Source organism: Neomonachus schauinslandi, chromosome 3 (genome assembly GCF_002201575.2).
Source record: "Neomonachus schauinslandi chromosome 3, ASM220157v2, whole genome shotgun sequence".
NCBI classification, from domain to species: Eukaryota; Metazoa; Chordata; class Mammalia; order Carnivora; family Phocidae; genus Neomonachus; species Neomonachus schauinslandi.
Window position 1 is genome coordinate 183,548,635 of NC_058405.1, and position 21,791 is coordinate 183,570,425.

At 43.7% G+C, this 21,791-nt stretch overlaps 1 protein-coding gene across 1 annotated transcript in view; it reads right to left on the reverse strand.

Annotated features, from left to right (window-relative positions):
* DNER (delta/notch like EGF repeat containing) overlaps window positions 1-19,315 on the reverse strand; it is a 299,213-nt gene extending 279,898 nt beyond the window's left edge. Inside the window, exon 1 of the mRNA XM_021682968.1 lies at window positions 19,040-19,315. Within this exon, the coding sequence (XP_021538643.1) occupies window positions 19,040-19,315 (276 nt within the window). The remainder of the gene's footprint in view (window positions 1-19,039) is intronic.
* Between the last annotated feature and the right edge of the window lie 2,476 nt (window positions 19,316-21,791).

The window sequence follows — 21,791 nt, forward strand, 5'->3', positions numbered from 1 at the left end:
ATGTCAATAATAACAGTACTTACTTTCTTTGTGTGGTTAAAAAAGGTGACATAAATTAGTATACATAAAGTGCTTAGAAGACTGCCTGGCACACTCTAAATATTAGCTATATTACTGTAATAATTTTAAGATTACTATGCACATCTAGCAGACTGATTTCTCTTTCTTTAAAAAGTCAGCTTCTGGATTCTCCATAGTAACTTAAGACTGTCAAAGCATGGGTCAAATTCCTCATTTTCTTGTAATAAACTTTTTTATTTTAAATAGTTTCATGTTTACAGAAAAGTTGTAAAAATAGTACAGAGGGTTCCCATATACTCTACACCTTGTTTCCCTTATTAACATCTTACATTAGTATGGTACATTTGTCACAATTAATGAACGAATTTGACACATTATTATTGACTAAAGTCCATTCTTTATTCAAATTTCTTTGGTTTTTTCCTAATGTCCTTTTTCTGTTACAAGATCCCATATTACATGCAGCTATCATGGTTTCTCAGGTTCTTCTCGGCTATGACAGTTTGTTTCTCAGGGTTTCCTTGTTTTTAATGACTCTGACAGTTTTGAGGAGAACTGGTCAGGGATTTTGTAGACTGTCCCTCAATTAGAATTTGTCTGCTGTCCTTCTCATAATTATATGGGTTATGAGTTTGAGGAAGGAAAACCACAGGAGCAAAGTGCCAGTTTCCTCAGATCATGTCAAGGGTACATACTATTAATATGATTTATCCTTGTTGATGTTAACCCTGATCCACTGGTTAAAGTAGTATTTATCTGGTTTCTTTACTGTAAGCTTGTCTTTTATTCTCCCTTTGCACACTGTATTCTTTGGGAGGATATCACCATGCACACTCCACAGTTAAGGAGTGGGAGTTAGGCTTCCCTCCTTGAAGAAAAAGTATATCCACAAATTACTTGGGATTCTTCTACACAGGTGAATTGTCTATTCTCCCCCATTGTTAATTGATTGGTTGATTTGAAGTCTTCATTTCTAGTCAGCTGTGTGACTTCCTCTCCTACAAAACAACCTCTCCATCCTAAAAAGTGGCCAAGCCAGAACCTTGGTCATCTGATTCTAAGTCTCATGTCTCCTACTATATCAATCACTGAACAGATTCCAATCCCTGGAATAGTCACCTTCACTTTAGAGAATGTTAACTGATGAGGGAACTTCAGCTGATTATCACCTGTGATCCTTTTATCAATTTATATGTCTGTAAAATCAAGATGAAAATGCATATCAGATAAACAATTCTGAACAACAGTTGAATGCCAGATATTAAGACACATATACATTTTCTAAAACTGTGCCATTGTGTGTACATGTGTGTGAGAGACAGAGACAAAGAAAGAGAGAAACAGATTATTTAGAGTCCTCCTAAAATGTATACTGGAATATTTTGCAACTACCTTAACCTGATATGCTTGCCAATATAAGATATCACCAATGAAAATGAGAAAAATAGATATCAATATAGGCAATGAAATTTATACACAGCCACCATAAGTGCCCCACCAAGAAGTTCCAGTGAGATAGATCAATGGCTGCAAAGACGCAGACAGAGGAATTCATTTTTGGTGAAATTCCATTCAAATATGAACAGCCACTAAGAAAAAGGCAGTAGGGTATAATGGGAAACCGTTGACTTCATTCCCAATAGCTATTTTCCCTCATTTTAAGAATAGTATCCCAATTTCCTTAAGAAAAGACCTCCTTCCAATCTTGGTCCATGTGATTAACTGGGGCACATGACCCAGGCTTTTTGGCCAATCAGCAGAATCTAACCTCGTAGCCACAGTGATAGGTTTAGGGAGGAACACATGACCCAAGTCAGTCCAATGAGAGCTAATCTCAGGACTTTTCAGAACAACTAAAGAATAAAGGCTTTCTGTTCCCTTAACATTGCTGATATTATGGATGGTGTGCACCTGGAGCTGCCAGGGGTCACTATCTGGAACTTCAGAATAAAGCCAATACAGAGGAAAGAGTACTAATTAATACAGACAGTGTGGAAAAACCTTGATCTGGCCTGGTCTTCAAACCTCTCTGGTCCTCATTTTTCTCATCCGTAAGATGGGAAAATTAGACACCACTTAATCCCTCAAGTCCTTATAGGAGTGCTTAATGTATTTACATTTAAATAACTATATTTCTACTTAAAAACCCAAACAATTCATTGTATGTCTGGTCTGGGTTACAAACTTAGAAGCTTCTCGAGTGAAATCTGAAACTGTCCTCCATGCTCAGAGGGCAGGGAGAGACTGAAGAAAGAGGCAGGCTACTCCAGATGGTGGGTAGCAGGATTAATTTGTAAGGGAACTTACATACAAGTCTTGTCTTGGGTTACAAGCAACAGAAAACTCAATTCAAATAGCTCATGCAAGAAGGAAGTTTGTACATTCATATGACTGAAAAGTAGAGGCACTGCAGTGTCAGGGGGCTCAACTGATGTCACCTGGGCCATGAGTCCCTCCTCTTCTCAGTCCCACTTTCCTCTGTGTTGAGGGGATTGGACAGCCACAAGACAAGCGGATCACTGCACCCACCCACCAAATCTTACAAGTTTATACAGAGGCTTTACTTGGGTTCAGTCATTGTCCGGGTGGTCTCAACAACACCTTACTCTCTCAAGGCTGCATCCTTGAAAATGGTTCCCCCTGTGGGAACAGTGGGCATGATGTAGATCTCAAGGATGGGGAGGGAATGAGGAGCCTCTGATTGCTGAGATTCAGCTTATCAGTCAACTCTCAGTCACATCCTCTTGATTATCTCCTCCAAAACCACTTTATTGGTTGCTCGGAAATTGCCAGTGGAATAGTGAGTTCCCTAGATTGTTAGCCTTGCATTGATAAGCAAAAAAGGCCAACTCCTCCCTGCTCCCAGTTTTCTACAAAAAAAGTACTTTTGTGTCAGGCTGTGAGTAGGACAGGCCTAGAAGACATGGGAACAGAGGGACTGGTGGTAAGGGCCTAGATCTTAGGATTCAATTGTTTTAGGAGCTTCTCTGGGTCACAAACTCTCCAGAGTTGCCAGAACTGCCAGCTCCCTGAAGGTGGCTTGTTTTTATTTGTTTTGTATTGGGGCAAGGGGGGGTCCTGAGCCTACAAAACATCCCCTTCCCACTCCTTTCTCAATTACACTGCCCAAATCCCAATCCCTGAGTACCTAAACCAGGTTCAGGTTGTAGGAATCCAGTTGCCTGGTGATGGCTGCTAAGCAACAAGGGATCGCCAGGCCAGCTGCCCTGCCTTGGCTCATCATTGAATATAGCGGATCCCTCCCCACAGCCCACTTGAACTCATTTACACTGAATTCATTCAAACTAGCTATGTAAGTGCTCTATATAAACCCACATGAACTAGTTCCTTAACAAACACGTTAGCTCAGATGGTATTATAACCCACAATGACTATTGGTGAGGCTCTGTTTCTCCTTGTGACATCCTGAATGTGCCTGATGGGTGCCAGGGCCTAGGAGAGGGTATCTGAAGGTCACCCAACCGAGATGTTAAAGCTCTTTCTCAAGTTCCAACCAGCCATGAATGACCTGAATGGCCCTACACAATATTTTCCAACTTTCTGGCCTCAGTTTCCTTCTTAGTGAAATGAGGCAATTGGACCAATGACATCTAGGGCCACTTACTCATTGTGGCTCAAGTGACCTGGCAAGCTATTTCTCCCAAAGGAGCTCAGCAGACAACAGGAACGAGAATGAGGCATGAATCACTGGATTGGAGGGGCAGTGCTCAGGCTGAGCCAGAGAACAGAGCTCTCCACTGACAGGCCCTCCTGAGAGGGAGCCACAGGAGGCTGGGCTCTTCCACGGAATCACCACGGAGTTGGGCAAGCAGAGGCTCACAGGGAATTAGGGCCACAAACCAGGCCAGGAATGAATATCCTGGCTGCTGTGTGCCCAGGCAGGGACAGTAACAAGAAGACATGAGTCTGGCCTGTGAGTAGAGGCTGCAAGTAACCATCTCAGGGAGGAACCTGGAGCTCAGGTAGTCTAAGAAGATAACACAAATGGAAATCCATTTGGAAGTTCCTCAAAAAGTTAGAGAATTGCCATATGACCCAGCAATTCTATCCCTTATAATATACCCCAAAGATTTGAAAACAGGTACTCAAACAATTACTCACATAGGCATCTTCATAGCAGCATCAGTCACACTAGCCAAAAGTCTAACCCAAATATCTATCAACTGATGAATGGGTAAATAAATGTCATTTGTATGGGGTGCCTGGGTGGCTCAGTCAGTTAAGCATCTGCCTTCAGCTCAGGTCATGATCTCAGGGTCCTGGGATTGAGCCCCACGTTAGGCTCCCTGCTCAGCGGGGAGTCTGCTTCTCCCTCTACCCCTCCCCGCCCCGCTCCGCCCCTGCTCTGCTCTCTCTCTTTCTAATAAATGAATAAAATCTTTAAAAAAAAGGAAAAAAGAAATATCAAGAATAGGTAAATTCATAGAGACAGAATGCAGATTGGTGGTTGCCAGCCACTGGGGGGAGGGAAGAATGGGGAACAACCATTTAATAAGTATAGCATTTCCTTTTGGGATGATAAAAATATTTTCAAATTAGACAGAGATGCTGATTGCACAACATTGTGGATGTACTAAATGCCACTGAATTGTGTACCTTAAAATGGTTACTTTTATATTATGTGAATTTACCTCAATAAAAAATTTTTCAAGATAACACAGATCCTATGGATATACCTGGGATGGTATATAATTCAGGCCATCTGGGATTATGAGAAACTATGGCATATTTCAAGACTTTCTGTCTCTCTACTGTAATACACACAACATCCATTGTTGTTCCTCTCTATGCATTAAGTTTCTTCCCAATGCACTGTGGTCAGAGCCCTAGGAACTGAATGCTAGAACCCTCCAGTAAGATGAGCTTTCCAGGTTTCTGATTTGGAGTTTATGTCAAGAGGCAAGCACCCTTCATTTGGAGGACCCATGAAGGAAGGGGTCTGTTGGTGAGCTCTAACAAGAATAAAGACTCTCCATTTTGGGAAAGAAGACCCATCTTTACTGGAGGGTATTATATTGAGTGAAATAAGTCAAACAGAGAAAGACATGTATCATATGATCTCACTGATATGAGGAATTCTTAATTGCAGGAAACAAACTGAGGGTTGCTGGAGTGGGGGGTGGGGTGGGAGGGATGGGGTGACTGGGTGATAGACACTGGGGAGGGTATGTGCTCTGGTAAGCGCTGTGAATTGTGCAAGACTGTTGAATCTCAGATCTGTACCTCTGAAACAAATAATGCAATATATGTTAAGAAAAAAAAAAGAAGAAGAAGAAGGTAGCGGGAGGGGAAGAATGAAGCGGGGGAACTCGGAGGGGTAGACGAACCATGAGAGACGATGGACTCTGAAAAACAAACTGAGGGTTCTAGAGGGGAGGGGGGTGGGAGGATGGGTTAGCCTGGTGGTGGGTATTGAGGAGGACACATTCTGCATGGAGCACTGGGTGTTATGCACAAACAATGAATCATGGAACACTTCATCTAAAACTAATGATGTAATGTATGGGGATTAACATAAGAATAAAAAAAAGAAGACCCATCTTTACTGAGGAGGCTGTTTTTAAGGGAATCACAAACATACACTAGTAGGAAAGTGGGCTCCCAACTTTCCCTAAATTCCCACAGGCTCTGCTTGAAAAAAACACTTCTAAGCATACAAAACATATTTAAGGACGCTTGCAGGTAAGGGAAGCAAGGGAAACCTCACATAAAATCCAATTGTGATGTTTAAAAAGGGTCAGCATCATTTTTAGCACCATTTTTAACACTATTAAGGTCAAACATAATAATAACAATTGTTTTCCTTAGGAAACAACAAAAAAAGAGTGCTTCCCTTTCAGTCAGTATAGCCCCCAAGCCCCACCTCACCCCCTATCCTACCCTCCCTTTGTAAAAGACAAAAATAACAACATTAAATGTACTTCTCTCCAGCTGAGAGTTTATTTTAGGCCTCACAGAAATGCTAATATTAGTTCTCATTTCTCTGTATCTCTTATTATTTTCTCATTATGAGGCTTTTCTATAGAAATAAAATAATTCCCTTTTGCACAGCCAAAAACACCAATGGCCAATTTTAAAGAGTGAAAATGAAGGTAAAGGACCATGAACATCCCTGGTCAGGAGAAATGAAGTTGTTCTCAGGGGGTAAATGTGAAAAACATGATATGGAGATTAAAGCAGAAGGGAAATTTGCATTTTGCTGAATATTAAGATGAGCCTTTTTCTGCCCAAGCATAGATGAACAACACTTTTTGAAATCAGACCATTACACCATCAAGAACTTTTAAGAAATACTCTATTATCCAATAATGCCATTAAAATTAACTTGGTAATTTTAACAAAACACTAAGGAACCCATGCCAATTATTAAAGGAAAAATGTGCTGAGTAGTTATTTAAAAAAAAAAAAAAAAAAGAGGGCACCTGTGTGGCTCAGTTGGTTAAGCGACTGCCTTCGGCTCAGGTCATGATCCTGGAGTCCCAGGATCAAGTCCTGCATTGGGCTCCCTGCTCAGCAGGGAGTCTGTGTCTCCCTCTGACCCTCCCTCCTCTCATGCTCTCTCTCTATCTCATTCTCTCTCAAATAAATAAATAAAATCTTTAAAAAAAATTAAAAAGAAGAAGAAGAAGAAGAAGGATCTTAATAAAATTGTTGCAATGTTTCAGACTCAAAAAAAAAGTCAAGATAAATTACAAGTGTTTAAATATGATTTAGAAAATCCATGCCAACCCTTCTTAAAATAAGCATAAACTGGGGCTATATTTAATTGTAGATCCTAAAAAGACAATAGGATCAGTCCTATCAATATAAATCTAGGCCAAAATGGAATTCTTCAAAAGCAAACTCCTGGCTCAAATCAAGTAACTCTCAAAATATTGCATTATGTAATACTATGTAAAGCATAGTATTGGTATCAAACATTAGAGCTCTAATTAAAATTAATCAGCCACCCCATTGATGAGTTTGGCTAAATAAGAACCAAAAATTATAAGCTTCTAAAGAGCAAAACACTGAGCGTCAGCAGAACCAAAAGAAAAACAATAAACAGGGAAAAAATATTTAAACAGAAAGGACAAAAGGCTAATTTCCTTCAATAACAAAGAGCTATTGCAAATCAGTAGGGGGAAAAAAAGACAACCCAAAAGAAAATTAGGCAAAAATAAGAACAGGCAATTCATAAGAAATGTTCTCTCTCATTTCTAATTTTCATTTGTAATTTTTAAAATGCAAAGAGAACCAATGAGATGCCATATTTTATCAGTTAACACACAAAAATAAAAGAAAAATAGGAAAACCAGTAACAACAAAAATGTAGGTAAACAGGCATTCTTATATGCTGTTAGTAAATATACAAAACTGTCCAACCTTTTTGGATGGCAATTTAGCAATATTAGAATATTTAATATATGTATCTATATATATACATATACGTCATTGTGTGTATAGCTACTGCAACATTATAACTGAAAAAATGGAAACAATGTACATCAGTAAAGACTAAAACATAGTCATACAACCACACAAAGGAGTACGATTCAGCCATCAAAAAGGATGAGTTTGCTTTCTGTTTTAAGACATAGTAAGATGTTCAAAATAGATGAAGAAAATGTTACAGAACAGTATGCATGGGATGCTTTTATTTTTATCTAAAATAGCTGCATATATATTATGAGTATTTAGCTTCATATATGCTTATATGTACAGAGAGGAAAATGTAAAACTACACACCAAAATGTAAACAATGATTAGTGCAGAAGTATGAGATTAGTAGAAGGGTTGGAAAGAGGGTAAGAAAAGTTTACCAATGGGCTCTTTTCACTACAGGTTCACAGATTTTTTTAATGCCCTAACATAGTTTGACTGTTGTTCTTAAAAGGGCCCATGAAGATGTAAAACTACGAGCTAAATTAATATTTCAAATGCAAGTTAATAAAAATTTGCCTTATTTAATTGTTTTGCAAGAATTTAAAGTGCCATTGATGTACTCTTCAGAAAATGTCTGGGAACTGGAGTAAGGATTAGTAAAGCCTTTGAGGTGAGGTTGCCAGATTTAGCAAATTAAAAATATAGACTCCCAGTTAAATTTGATATCAGAAAAACAATGTGTAATATTTAAAAGACTCCCACAACCTGATTTCAAGACTTACTATAAAACTACAGTAATCAAGACAATGTGGAATTGGCAAAAGGATAGATATATAAAGTCAATGGGATAGAATAGAGTCTAGAAGTAGACCCACATACTATGGTCAAATGACTTTTAACAAAGCTGCCAAGATAATTCAGTGGAGATAGTCTTGTCAACAAATGTTTCGGGGAACTAACCGGATATCCATATGCCAAAAGTGAATAAAAATTACCTATACATTGCACCACATACAAATATTACCTCAAAGTATATCAGAGACTCAAATGTAAACTTCAAACAATACAATTCTGGAAGTAAACAGGAGAAAATTTTCGTGACCTTAGATCAAAGATTTCTTAGGACACAAAAAAGCACAAACCACCAAAAGAAAAAAAAATAATAAATGAGACTTCAGCAATACTTAAAAACTGCCCTTTGAAAGACACTGTTAAGAAAATGAAAAGACAAGGGGCCCCTGGTGACTCAGTCAGTTGAGCATCTGACTCTTGGTTTCAGCTCAGGTCATGATGTCATGGGTCATGATCTCATGGGTTGGGAGATGGCCTCAGGCTCAGTGCCCAGCAGGAAGTCTCCTGGGGGGGGGGGGATTCCCTCCCTCTGCCCTCCCCCTCATTCGCACTCGCTCTCTCACTAAAATAAATAAATCTTAAAAAAAAAAAAAAGTAAATGAAAAGACAAGCCACAGATTAGGAGAAAATATTTGCCAGTCATATATCAAATCAAGGATTTGCACCCAAAATATAGAAAGAACTCTCACAATTCATTTGAACAGACACTTCATCAAAGAAGACATATGCATAGCAACTAGTATATTTAAAAATATATTATTTTTTTAGTCATTAGGAAAATGCAAATTAAAACCACAATGTAATAACACTGCACACCTATTAAAGCAGCTAAAATCTAAATCACCCACAAAACCACGAACTGATAAGGATGCAAGCGACTGAAACTCTCATTTGCTGCTGATGGGAATGCACAATGATATCGCCATCCTGGAAAGCAGTTTGCCAGCTTCTGATAAAGTTGAACTTGCACTTACATGACCCAGCAATCCCACTCCTGAGTATTTATTCAAGGAAATGAAAATCGTATGTCCACTTAAAGACCTCCACATGAACGTTTCTGGCAGCTTTATGCACAATCACCAAAAACTGGGAACAATCCAAATGCCATCCATTGGTGAGAGAAAAACCTGCAGTATATCCATACAATGGAATACTAGTCGGGAAGAGAAAAGAGACAAACTCTGGATACACACAACCACACGGGTCAATCTCAAAAGCATGTTAAGTAGAAGCAGCACACAGGTTGTGTGATTTTATCGATATGATATTATGGAAAAGGCAAAAGTATAAGGACAGAAATCAAACCAACAGTGGTCAAGGGCAGAGGCCAGGGATAGAGTTTACTACAAAGTGGGGCGAGGAAATGTATGGCGGGTGATGAGCCGTTCCTTTTCTTGATTATGGTGGTAGTTACAACTGTACGGCAAAAGTCATAGAACCGAATGCTTAAAAAGGTGAATTTCACTGTATGTAAGTTATAAGTCAGTGAAAAAAAAATGTCTGGAAATCCTCTGTATAAGGAACAATGGGGAGGTCGGTTTGCAGTTAGAGGTTTTGGTTTTCTTTGCATGGTTCCTATATAAAGTCTTCCCTTTCTAAGGTAATATATTGAGGACATATTTAACACTTCGCTTCTTCTAATACATTCCATGTTGCCTAAAAATTAAGCATGTGATTTTTCCTTAAATAACGTATTCCAGAATTCTGACCTTGAATGTGGGAGACTGGCCGTCCCCCTCCCTGGGCTGTCCTTCCACTGGCAGGTATCAGCCCATTTACTATAGACTCTGGTTCTGATTTCCTGTGAAAAACAGAACTAGGTCTTTTTCATCTCTTGTGATTACTTCCACCACAGAATGCCTTCCATAAAGGAGTTTTAATTTGCCTCTGAAACCCAGGAGTCATTACGAATGTTTCTTTAAATTAACTACAAGCAGCAGATAAGTGCCAACACTGAAATTCTGAAGGATGTGCTGGCTTTCAGGAACTGCTAGCAAAGATAGCAGACATGTTTCTCTTCTCAAGAGCCTTTTCTTTCAAATACACTGATTTCATTTCTCCAATCCTTGCTCTTTTTCAAAAGCCTTCTGCCTTTTTTCTCTCTCTAAGAAAGAAAGACCTTAACATTGTACAAACCCAAAGCATCCTTACAGAAACTAAAACTGCCTGACCTGGAAGCTCTAGCCCTTCTTCCTCTCCCGGTCCCCTCGGGCACTCACGTTCAAAGTCATAAACATGGAACGGTGTGGGACAGGTACAGTACAGTAATAATAAAACACTGTACTCGAAGCCACAGTGCCAGGGCCCAGATCCCCCACTGTCATTGTGCCGTAGGACACCCACCCCACCCCCAGGTAGGTTTCCTTAGCCATGAACTGGACAATTGTGTCCACTTTTATAAAAATAATTTGTATGGTCAGAGGGCCCACTCTGTGCTGGGACTTCCCAAGCTACTCCCCTTAACCCTTACAACCACCCTCTTTATGAGTGAGGAATCAGGGTTAAGAAACCTAATAAGCTTGGCACTGGGCAGGGATTCTAAACCTTGAAATTCCCACTCCAAGCCCTGACAGCTAGTATTTCCTTTCCCTACTGCCTCCCTGGAAACAGACTGTAACCACCGTGTCCAAACACATTCAACCAAGGCCTGATGGGCAATGAAAAGTTAAATTCTGTCTAGGACGACTTCTGAGATGAAAGCAGTTCCAAGACAAGGGCTCTGTTTATCTGTCCATGTGTCTCCCACGGCTCCCAGCCCTGGAACCTGGCTCTGGACACCCCTCAAAGAGAAGGGACCAGGAGGAAGAGAAAAGGGGGAGCAAGGGGGACCAGGCTTTAGCTAAGTCAAATAAATGAAAACAGAAAGGTAAACTCTTTCCACCAACATTTACCGAAACATTCAGCGAGCTTCTTCCTTTGTCAAGGGCCAGATCAGTATCTTCAGCCTTGGGGGCCATACTGATCGGTCACAATGACTCAGCTTTGTCCCTGGAGCTCCGAAGCAGTCACAGACAATATTTAAATGCATGGGTGTGGCTGTGGTCAATAAAACCTTATTGATGGGCACTGAAATTTCAATTTCCTATAATTTCACACATCACAAAATATTATTCTCTTTTTGATTTTTGCCTCAAACCATTTAAAAATGTTAAAACCGGACACCTGGGTGGCTGAGTTGGTTGTGCTTGACTCTTGATTTTGGCTCCGGTCACGATCTCAGGGTTGTGGGATTCTCTCTCTCCCTCTGCCCCTCTCCCACCTCTCACGCTTTCTCTAAATAAATAAATAATAACACTAAAAATGCTAAAACCATTCTTAGCTCTTGGCATAGAGGGGAGGGAGAGACATGACGCAGGCTGTCCTTTGCCCTCCAAGGTATTATGAAAATAAAGCTTTATTAGAAGGATTAAAAGTCAATGCTACTGCAAAGAATTTACTGAAAACCATGGTGCGCTGCCCAGAACAGACCTGGCACCAGGGAAGCTATTAAACGGGTTAAATCTGTCTTCCTGTACCTTCCCTCTCCTAAACAGTACCCCTTCCCACACGCCTAGATCCCCCCATGGTGCCCAGTGCCCTCGTGGTGCCCAAAGCTACACCCCCTGAAGCCAGTTGTGTATTCAACGATATTTATGGGGCACCTACTATGTGGGGCCCCTGCACTGGGGGCCTGTCTGCTGTCTGGGTGCCCGTCCCAGTCCTGGGTCCTGCTCTGCCCTCACTCACCCTGGAGAGCAGAGAGGAGCGATTCAGAGACACCACTCCCCTTGAAGACAACTATCTAAGACTCACATCATGAATGTTGACTGAAGATGGGTTAGTGTTCAAATAAAACAATGAATGATTCCATGAAAGCTTAGGCCATGAGCGCATGCTCCATTCACATTGTTCTCTGTTCTTGGCTGCCACTTGGTAAGTGGAGTACAGAGGAGGAACCAACAGAAGCGAATGCTGTGGGGAGTCAGCCCCAGGATCCAAGTCTTCTAGCATCTGATCTGTCACAACCAAAGAAATCAATCTCTACTGGTGGAATTTGGGTCTCATTGGAAGTCAGGTAAGAAAGGATTTTTTTTTTTTTTGTCCAAGAGAAAGGGCTTTCTAGGCCCCCCACTTTTGTAAAGAAAGGTATAAAATAAATAAGATTCCTATTATAGGTGTGCGCAGCAGCTACCTTTTTATTGGGTGTCTCCCAGGCTAGTCACTGAGCTAGATACGTTTCCAAGCTACAATAGCCTGCAAGGCTGGCCTCAGGATCCCATTTTCACAGATGAGAAAACCAAACCACAGGACAACTAATTCCTTATCCAACGCACTCAGAGCTGGATTCCAATGCACGCTGGACTCTTTCCACCCATCCGGCTCCTTCGTGGAGACTTCGGGTCCACTTTGAGATGCAAACCTCTGCCATTTGAGGAGGCTGTGGGCCAGGAATGTCAGGCCCTTTGAAACTAGACACTCTTCTGGTGAGAATGACCAAGAGCAGGTGTGACTGATTTGTTTTCTCTGCCACATGCTAGCTCCGTGCTGGGCAGGCAGTGGGGGCTGCAGGGCCACGACAGGGGTCTAGCGGGGGCTTCTCAATCCTGGTCATACAGTAGAATTACCTGGACAGCATTTAAAGAAATCACCAGCGCCCAGGCCCCACCCCAGACCAGTTCAGTCAGAATCTGGGGACAAGGGGACAGCAGGACAGAGGCACTCATCTTTGTAAGAGCTCCCAGGTGATTCTTCCCAGCCGTCAGGGCTGGGCAGCAGTTGTAGGTGAGGGGAGTGTCAGGAACGGGGGAAGGGATAAATCTAAAGAAATTCTGTCCACAAAACTTTGCTGTGTTATTGGATTTTCTCCTTGGGGGACAAGATTCTGTAGCCCCTGCGGCTGGGTTAAGCAGCTCGGACCACAGCTGCCTACTTGAATCTCTAAGGAGATCTAAAAATACAACTCGGGCATTCTGCTTTCTGACTCAAATACCCTTCAGCTGCAGATAGGTTTTCTTTCTTGTTTGATGTTTGTGAAATGTGGACACAAACAAAACCATTTTGGATGGTACCCTGTCACACGAGACGCTTAAGCAAAGAAGCTAACGACAGAATGCGTTTTTGTCAGGTGGCCAAGCTGAGAAAAGTGATGTTTCCTAAGACTGCACTAGATAAACAAAATAAGAAAATCACTTCAATTTAACAACACCAAGAAAAGCAACCGTTTCTTTCTTTTACTAAAATTGTTACAGGATTTTAACAAGCTTTTCTCATTCATTTCAAAGGAAAATGAAGTCACTGGGAATTTTCTGAGAAATTATTCATTTATTTCAGAATAAAAAAGAACTACACATTTATCAAAATTTTAATACAACAAATTGTTCCTTTTTTATACTTCTGTTGTAGCATAACTCATCCTAGTGGAGAGAAAAAGCTGAGTCTGTTCGTTGAAGAAAGACCATCTCAGACAGGAATAAAATGGCATAATCATATTCTATACGGAAATTTTATAGTCCTTTTCTTGGTATACCTTGTATTTGTGCAACTTTTACTTTTTTAAAAAATGTTTTAAAACTCCCATGCTTCTTTCTACTTACTGATAAAACTTTACTGTATTCCCATTTGTGAATTTCATCTTTTCTATGAAGAAAATAAGGCAAATATATTTGTCCATTTTAGAGATATGAACACTGAGGTTCAAGGATGTTTAATCACTCTCCCAAGGTCACAAAAAGTTGACAGAAGAACCAGAGAAAGAAGCAGTCTCTTGATACTTCAGGTAATACTGGACGTTTTGCACACGTCACCATGTGAGTTTGTGAGTGAGTAAATGTGTGCGTGAGTTTGTGTGTGTGTGTGTGTGTGTGTGAGCTTCTGTGTGCATATGTGTGCAAAAAGTCCACTGGACTGATGCTGTGCAAAGAACTAGAATTCTTTTTTGTTGTTTGTTAGCTACCTTCCATCAAAAATGGATTCAATCAGGGGTGCCTGGGCGGCACAGTCGGTTAAGCATCCGACTCTTGATTTCAGCTCAGGTCGTGATCTCAGGGTGGTGAGATGTGAGCCCTGCTTTGGGCTCCAGCACTCAGCGCAGAGTCTGCTTGAGATTCTCTCCCCCTCTCCCTCTGCCCCTCCCCACCACTCTCTAAATAAATAAATAAATAAAATCTTTTTTAAAAATGGATTCATCAGAAGCAGAACCATTGTTTCAAGTTAGCATGTTTAATCAGAAGAGAGGATTATAGAATCAGCTTAGCGAGTAAAATTAATTTACATAAAAAGTAGCCACACAAGCAACCCCTTCTTGCTCCAAGTGCAGAAATTGACACATTGTCATTATAATCCCAAAGGATAAGATTCCTAGGGAACATGAGATGAAAAAAACAGGTATCTGACGGCTTGAATATCTGGCAAAGGATTATTTCATTACCACAAGAAAGTTTTACAAGTAAAATAACACAAATTAAAATAATCTAAATAATCAATACTTTGGCCCAAGAGAAGAGAGGAAAAGAAAAAGTGGCTCAGCAGCTGCCGCCTCTGATACCTGCCTGATTTCCCAAATGAACCCGAAAGGCAAGAAGAGCAGCCTCGATATTTCTGAAGTTGGGAGTTTTTTTTCAAACCCACCAGAAATATTTGTATTTCTTTTATTTAGTGCCCATTTGCTTGTCATCATGGGAAAAAGAACTTCAGCTAGGACCCAGAATTCTAACCCTGAGGTGAAAGCCCTGCTTGGGGGATGGCATAAGGAGAATTTGCTGTGTCTTTGTCATTCCTGCGGCCCTTTGCCCCAGCTAAGCAGAGCCGTTCAAGCTCCTTGTTTTAGAGCAAAACCAGACTCAGAAATCATTTCATCTCCTTTTTACTGATAACACTCAAAGAGGTTATAGCCCTTGCTTAAGGTCACACAGTGAATAAAGACAGGGCCAGGGCTGGACTTTAAACTCTACAGCTCTGCATCAAACCAGCTACTGGGTTCAAATGCCAGTTCTACCACCGATTGGTCGTGTGACCCTGGGCCAGTCATTTAACTTTTCTGCACTTCATCTATATAACAAGGACAGTTGCTGCACCCAGCTCATCAGACACTGTGAAGACTGGTGAATTATTTTGGTAAAGCCCCCAAAACAGTGCTGGTGCATGACAAGTGCTTGATCATCACCACCACCATCATCATCCTCACCACCATTAACACCACCGCCACCACCACCATCATCATTTCTCTGTAGGGTGGTTTCCATATACATTTTAGAATCCATTGAACCCTCGTGATTTATTCCTGTTTAAGTATGATAGAGGACTAAAAAAAAATGTATTTTAAGTGTTGTATGATTTTCAGGGCAATCAAAATGTTAGATCTGAGATTAGTCATTCAGTCAAAATGAGTTTCAATTTCTACATTTGACAAAAGATGACACTTGTTCTAGCTACCTCATACAATTAGGTAATGAGCATATGAAATGTGTACAAAGGTGAAAAAAGAAAGAAAAGAGGTGGAATTTATGGAGGAACCACGGGTGCTCAGTGATTTACAACACTTAATTTAATCCTCCCAAAAACCCTGTTGTGGATATCCCACAGACAGGATGGTCAGCCACTCAAAATTTGGTTCGAATGTCAAGACTGAAAATGCCACACACACACCAGCAGGGGATGAACAGGTTTCTTGCTCACATAATGGGGCTCTCTGGGGAGATCAGGCAGCTCCCAAATAGATCCCCGGTGGCTTAAAACACAAGGGAAAGGAACGGGCCTGGGGGCGTGGACAGGGAGCTGCAGGCGGGGGCGGAGCCAGTAGCGCATGGGCGGGGCTTACGGGGTTGGAACCCCTCCCCAACACCCAGGCTTTCGGATCAGTTTGCCCGGATGTGGAGCAGAAGGCAAGAGGGAGAGGTGAGACTGAAAAGCTGTCAACGGTCACACATCAAAAACCCAAATCAGACCCTTTATTACAAACCCTATGAGGTAGATCTCGTTCTCAAAGATGAGGAAACTGAGGCTCGGTCAGTTTAGATCACCTGTCAGAGGAGGTTTTAACTGTGGCAGCTTAACCTCAAAATCGCACATCCTGCCTCCACACCAGTTAGTTCCCAGAGCCTGTGAGTGCCTGTCACCGGGCGCCACCAGAAGTCAGTCAGCCGACCACAGAAAAGCTGAAAACAGCCTAAATCCATTTTAATCCTAACGAGTGGCTTATGAGTTTCTTAATTTTCTCGAAAAAAAAAAAAAAAAAGACAAGGAAAGAGAAGAGAAGACAAGAGAAGAGAGGAAAGAGAAGAAATAGAAGAAAGAAAAGAAACAAAACTTCCGAGTTAGGTTCTATTGTTTCCATTGCTAACATTATTGTCTTTGCGATGGGGTGAGGGGTGACACTCTGTTTAAAGGCTTCTCTTCACATACAGGTAAAATTCCATTTCCAATGTATCCAGTGAGCATTAGGTTCTATTTCAGTAAGCACCCGTCTGCAAAGGCCAACATCCATTCCCCTTATCTGTAACTGAGTGTGTGTAAGGGTTTTTTTTTCCCCCTCTGTTTATCTTCTCTATAGAGATTGCCTTCTTTCCCTCCCCGCCCCAGAAAACGAGAGTCTCGAGTACAACTGCAAGATCATACAAGATTAAACTGAAATTACCAGGATTCAATTTTTTAGGGGTTATAAGGCTCTGAATCATCTCAGTTAAGTTCTTCTGGGTAACCAAGCCAGATCTGGTTCCAAATTTGCTAAGCTTTCCTGTTAGAATTAGACTTATTTCAGCTCTCTCTCCAAAGGGGAGCTCAGAACACCCGGTATTGCTTCTCCTCAGGTGGGCAGCACTCCACAGCTAACACTGCTGGAATGGGAGCTAGACAAGAAACCTAAATCTGTTTTGAACCAGTTGGTTCTGCAATATTTAGGTTTTAGTTTGTGAGTCTTTTCTGGATGAATTTCATTACATATCAAGCCTACTACTTAGGACAAAAAAATATTTATGTTTCTCTGTTAGTCATCTAGGAAACACTACTGAGGTATTTCTATTTCTTGAAGATTCCTTATAATTTTTGAGTCACACACACACACAAAAATCTCAGAGTTGGTTTAAATTCCCAATGTCCAGCTTTTCTTTCCCTTTACTTAAACTGAAGTACACACTAACCTACCTTCTTCTGTCCATCCCTACTATACTCTGAATCTGAACCAACTATTTCTTTCCAGGATGGAATTCAGACATGTAAATATAACAGCAGTTCGACAGAAGGCTTCAGGCAACTCATTTCTTCAGGAAAAGTCATATACATCATCAATCAATGGGGGAAATTAGTAAGCAAGATTTTGTCCTAATGGTTAGAGAGCCTCCAACAGCAAATTCCCCAAACAGTCATCATGCCCCAAATCCACCCGGATGGTCATATCACACACACTCATCATCATCATCCTCCCCTTTGAGGAAATTACAGCTTACTGGACCCAGTTAACAAAGAAGGGCACAATATTGAAAAGACAGATTCAGGTTGGTAATTTGCTACTAAAGAAAACAAAATTCTAGGATATAGCAAACATTCTGGCTCTCAAGGTCAAGCTTCTCAATCCCTTTTAGCTCTATTAAAAAAAAATATTAAAGCTTAGCTCATCTCATGTCATATGTGGCCTTTCTTCCCCTACAGAAAGAAGAGTCCATTTGGGCATTCTCTAAGTAACTCTTGGAGCATTTTATAAAATGTTTATGAAACAAACTCCTCCACTCCAAATGCATGAAAGAAAGCATCTGATCCCAGATATGTTTCACATTCACCTGGTTTAACTGAATAATTCCAGAGAAGTTCATTATTTGCCCCTGCCCTGGAACAGAGACTTGGGGATTTTCTACCCGCACACACGCCGCTACCGACTCGCCTATTTGAAAATGTTGTTACTAGGTTAATACGTTTCACTGAGCTTTAGCATACTTGTAATCCAGCCTCTTTTATTATGTTCTGCCAAATTCTCTTGTAAATCCCAAATCCACGCGCGGCCGCTGGCCATCTCCCATCCCTCGCGCCGCCCCACGCTTCCTCGAAGCTTCCCAGTGCCCTGCTCACGCCCTGAATGCCCGTCCCAAGCGTGCGCCTCGAGGAGCGGCCAGCCCGGAGCGAGACACACCGAGCCCCACGCACAATGTCCCCTCGAACATCTCTGACTGTTGCAACACCCCCTCCTAAGCCCAAAAAGGGCCGGTCGCAGGGCGCGGAAAGGCAGCTGCCCTCCCGGCCTCCAGCTGCCAGATCAGAGCCTTCAAGGCTGGAGGAAAGGAAAGAAAGTGTCCGACCACCTGGCACGGAGCCCGCCATCACCCGACTCCCATACCGCGCACCCTCGACACACGCAGGGGCCAGCGGGACTGGGAGCAGGGGCTGCTTGGACACTGAACACCTCGCCCGGGACGCTCGGAGCTGGCTCCCCTGAGCTGCCCCGGCGAGCACCGAGACCCCGCTCTAGCGGAGCGTGGCTTGGCCCGGGCCAGGAGGGGCGCGCCACTTGGGGGCCCATGGTCGTGCCAGGAGTAACGGGGTTAGGGTGGCTGCCAGGCCCTGGAGCGGCGCGCCCCGAGAGCCCCGGGCTGGCACGGCAGGAGAACTGGGGTGGGTAGGGAAGAGGCACTTGCTAGGTCGGCCAGGGGTTCGCACCCACGCGGGCCAGGAGGCCAGATTCATCCCCTCCCCGAAGAAGGAGAAGCTGGTATCAAAGCGTGCTGGAGCCCCGCGCCGGGCAGCGCGCAGCGTCGGGCGGAGAGAAGCTGCTGGTCCTGGGCCGGCGCCCCGCCCCACGCCCGCCGGCTCCACTCACCTGGCAGTTGGCGCCGGAGACCCCGGCGGGGCAGGTGCAGCTGTAGTCGGGCTCGCCGGCAGGGGCCGGGGACTGCGGGCCGGGCGCGGGGCGCGGGGTGCACACGCCCCCGTTCCGGCAGGGCTGCGCGGCGCACGGCCCGGGCGCGGGCAGGGGCGCGGCGGGCACCGGGCTGGCCAGGCAGCCGCCGCGGAACCCCGCGCCGAGCAGCAGGAGCAGCAGGGCCGACGTGGGCAGCAGTTGCGCACCGGGCGCCGGGGCGCGGCGGGGCGGCATGGCCGACCGAGTGGGCGCGGGAGCAGGAGCCGGAGCTGGGGTGCGGCGGCGGCGGCGGTGGCGGCGGGAGCGGCGGCGGTGGCGGCGAGGGCTGCTCCGCTGGGCCGGGCGCCTCCTGCAGCAGCTGGGATCCGCGGTTCCCGGGGCAACGGAGGGCGGGGCCTGGGGGGCGGGGCAAACGGGGGCGGGGCTCCGGGCGGGCGCGGGCGGCGGAGGAAAGGGGCGTGGGGACCCTTCCCCCGCGGAGAGTTGGGACTGGAGGAGCTCAAAGGTCGCCCCGGGCCCACCGGCCTGAGGGGTGCGGTAAGAGTCGCGGGTGTGTCCAAAAGAACCCCGAGGGGCAGCGGCGGCGGCGCGGGCCCGGCGGGGAGCTAGGTGGTGCTCGGGAAGGAGAGGGGGGTGAAGGGGTCAACGCCGGCGAGGGGAGGAGGGCGGGGCGGCTCCGGCTCGCAGCAGTGGCCGCGGCATCTTGGCGCAGAATCGGTGGGACCGCTGCGGGCCGGGCCTTACCTCATTCCCCCGGCTACTCCTCCCCCTCCCACAGCACTCCACTGGCACACACAGCCCGCCCCGCGCCGCCACCGAACCCCGGAGTCCCGACACCCGTTCCTCCACGGGGCTTGCTGGGAAAGGCCCTGGCGTGGGCCCAGCCAGCCCCGGACCCTTGTCCTTGGTGCTGACCGAGAAGTCTCCTTTCTCTCGGGCTCTTTCCCGAGGGCGGAGTCAGAAACGGCTGACTGTGGCGTGTGAGAGCTGGAAGAGACCTCAGGATCAGTGTCCAACCCTGTCGTTGAGCCGACGAGGAAACTGAGGCCCAGACAGGCTGGACTGGAACCCAGTGGGTCACTTGACTCCCAGCCCAGAAGGCTGTCAGTCTTCTGCAAGAGCAGTTCAGAAGCACAGGTTCGCAAAGGCCCTGGCAGGATTTACTGTGGTGCTCTGTGTAAAAGGAACATCCACCGTGACCTACTTGGGGAAAGGGAACTTTTCTAAACGTCCCGGTTAGGCTGGCTCATGCTTTGACAGCCAAGGAGGTCAATTTCCGTTGCAAAAACGCAACCGGCTTTGTCTGCACCACCCGACCTTTCACAACCTCTAGGTATAGACTCCCAGGTACTTGTTACCTTCTTTTTAAGGTGGCCTCGTGAGAAAAGAAAATGTGACTCTCGTGGATTGACAGTTGGGCAATTTTTTTTTTTTTTTTTAGGGCTCACAAAAATAGTTTTGTAAAAGCTGGGCAAATAAGAAAGTAGAGAATCCACATGAACCCATGCAGGGAGGTGCCCCAGATGAGCAACCAGAAGCTGCCAAAAGTGTCCAGTGAACATAGGCAAACTGAAGAGCCTCTCCCAGTCCTGCACAGGGAGGAGCAAATGTCAGGCTTTTGTGCTTAGGAAGATGCCTAAAATTCATGTGGTCATTGCAGGAAATGGTTGAAACCCAGATGCAGCTGCATGCAGCAGGGGGAATTCAGACCTCCAAGTGGATCAAACAGTTACTACATATTCCCTCACACCCGCAGTCTTTTATCTGAGTCTTCTTTAAAAAAAAAAAAAAAAAATCTTAATTTTATGCCACGCCAGCACCCTCTGCTGGTACTAGTCTCACCATTCAGGTGTTTATTCCACTTTCTGTGCCCCCGGATTATGTATTCTTTCCTGAAACTAACTTCTCTTACCTTAAATCCTGAAAAAAATGCACTGGTGCTGCTCACTCCCTTCCATCAACACACACACTCAAATGAAGTGTAAGGAAGTTTGTAAGCTAATTAAAAATCACACCTTGGTTTCCTACACTTTTACCTAAGCAACCTCTTTGTGTGTGAATTTTGTATCACTTTGAAATATGGAAGAAAAAAAAAACTAACACTGGTTTTATTTTCTGGATGCTGATTCCTGAATTTTCTAGATAATGCTTAAGCTTTGTAAAAGTATTCTGTCTTTAAAAAGGTTATTACAGCAGAGACAGTATAAGACCATTTCATTTTTCTCCAAACTGAAAAGAAAGACTAAATCTCCCAGCCCCCTTGCTGATAGGTGGAGCTATGTGATTGGTTTTGGACAATAGAACATAATGCTTTGTGCTCTGGCCCCAAAACATCCACACACTAAATACCATATAAGTGTTTAATATTATTATTGCTGTTATCATTCTTGAAAAAGTGGGTCTTTTCTTTGGCTTTGAAGGCTGATTTGGTACTTGTTTGACAGTTTCCAGCCATCTACAAGACCCCCAAATACCAAACTACAAAGTCCAACTAATATATTACCTTGACTTATTAACAGAAGTCATTGAAATACTGTTGGTTCTACATTTAAATACCAGCTAAAAAACCAAGCATCATTGGGTTCATATTATTCCAAACTTACAGAACATCAAGTCTTCCCCCTAATCCATCTCATTTCCTTTCTTGATAGAGACCCTACATTAATAAGTTGAGGGCAAAATATAAAAATAATGTGTCTTGATTTCAATA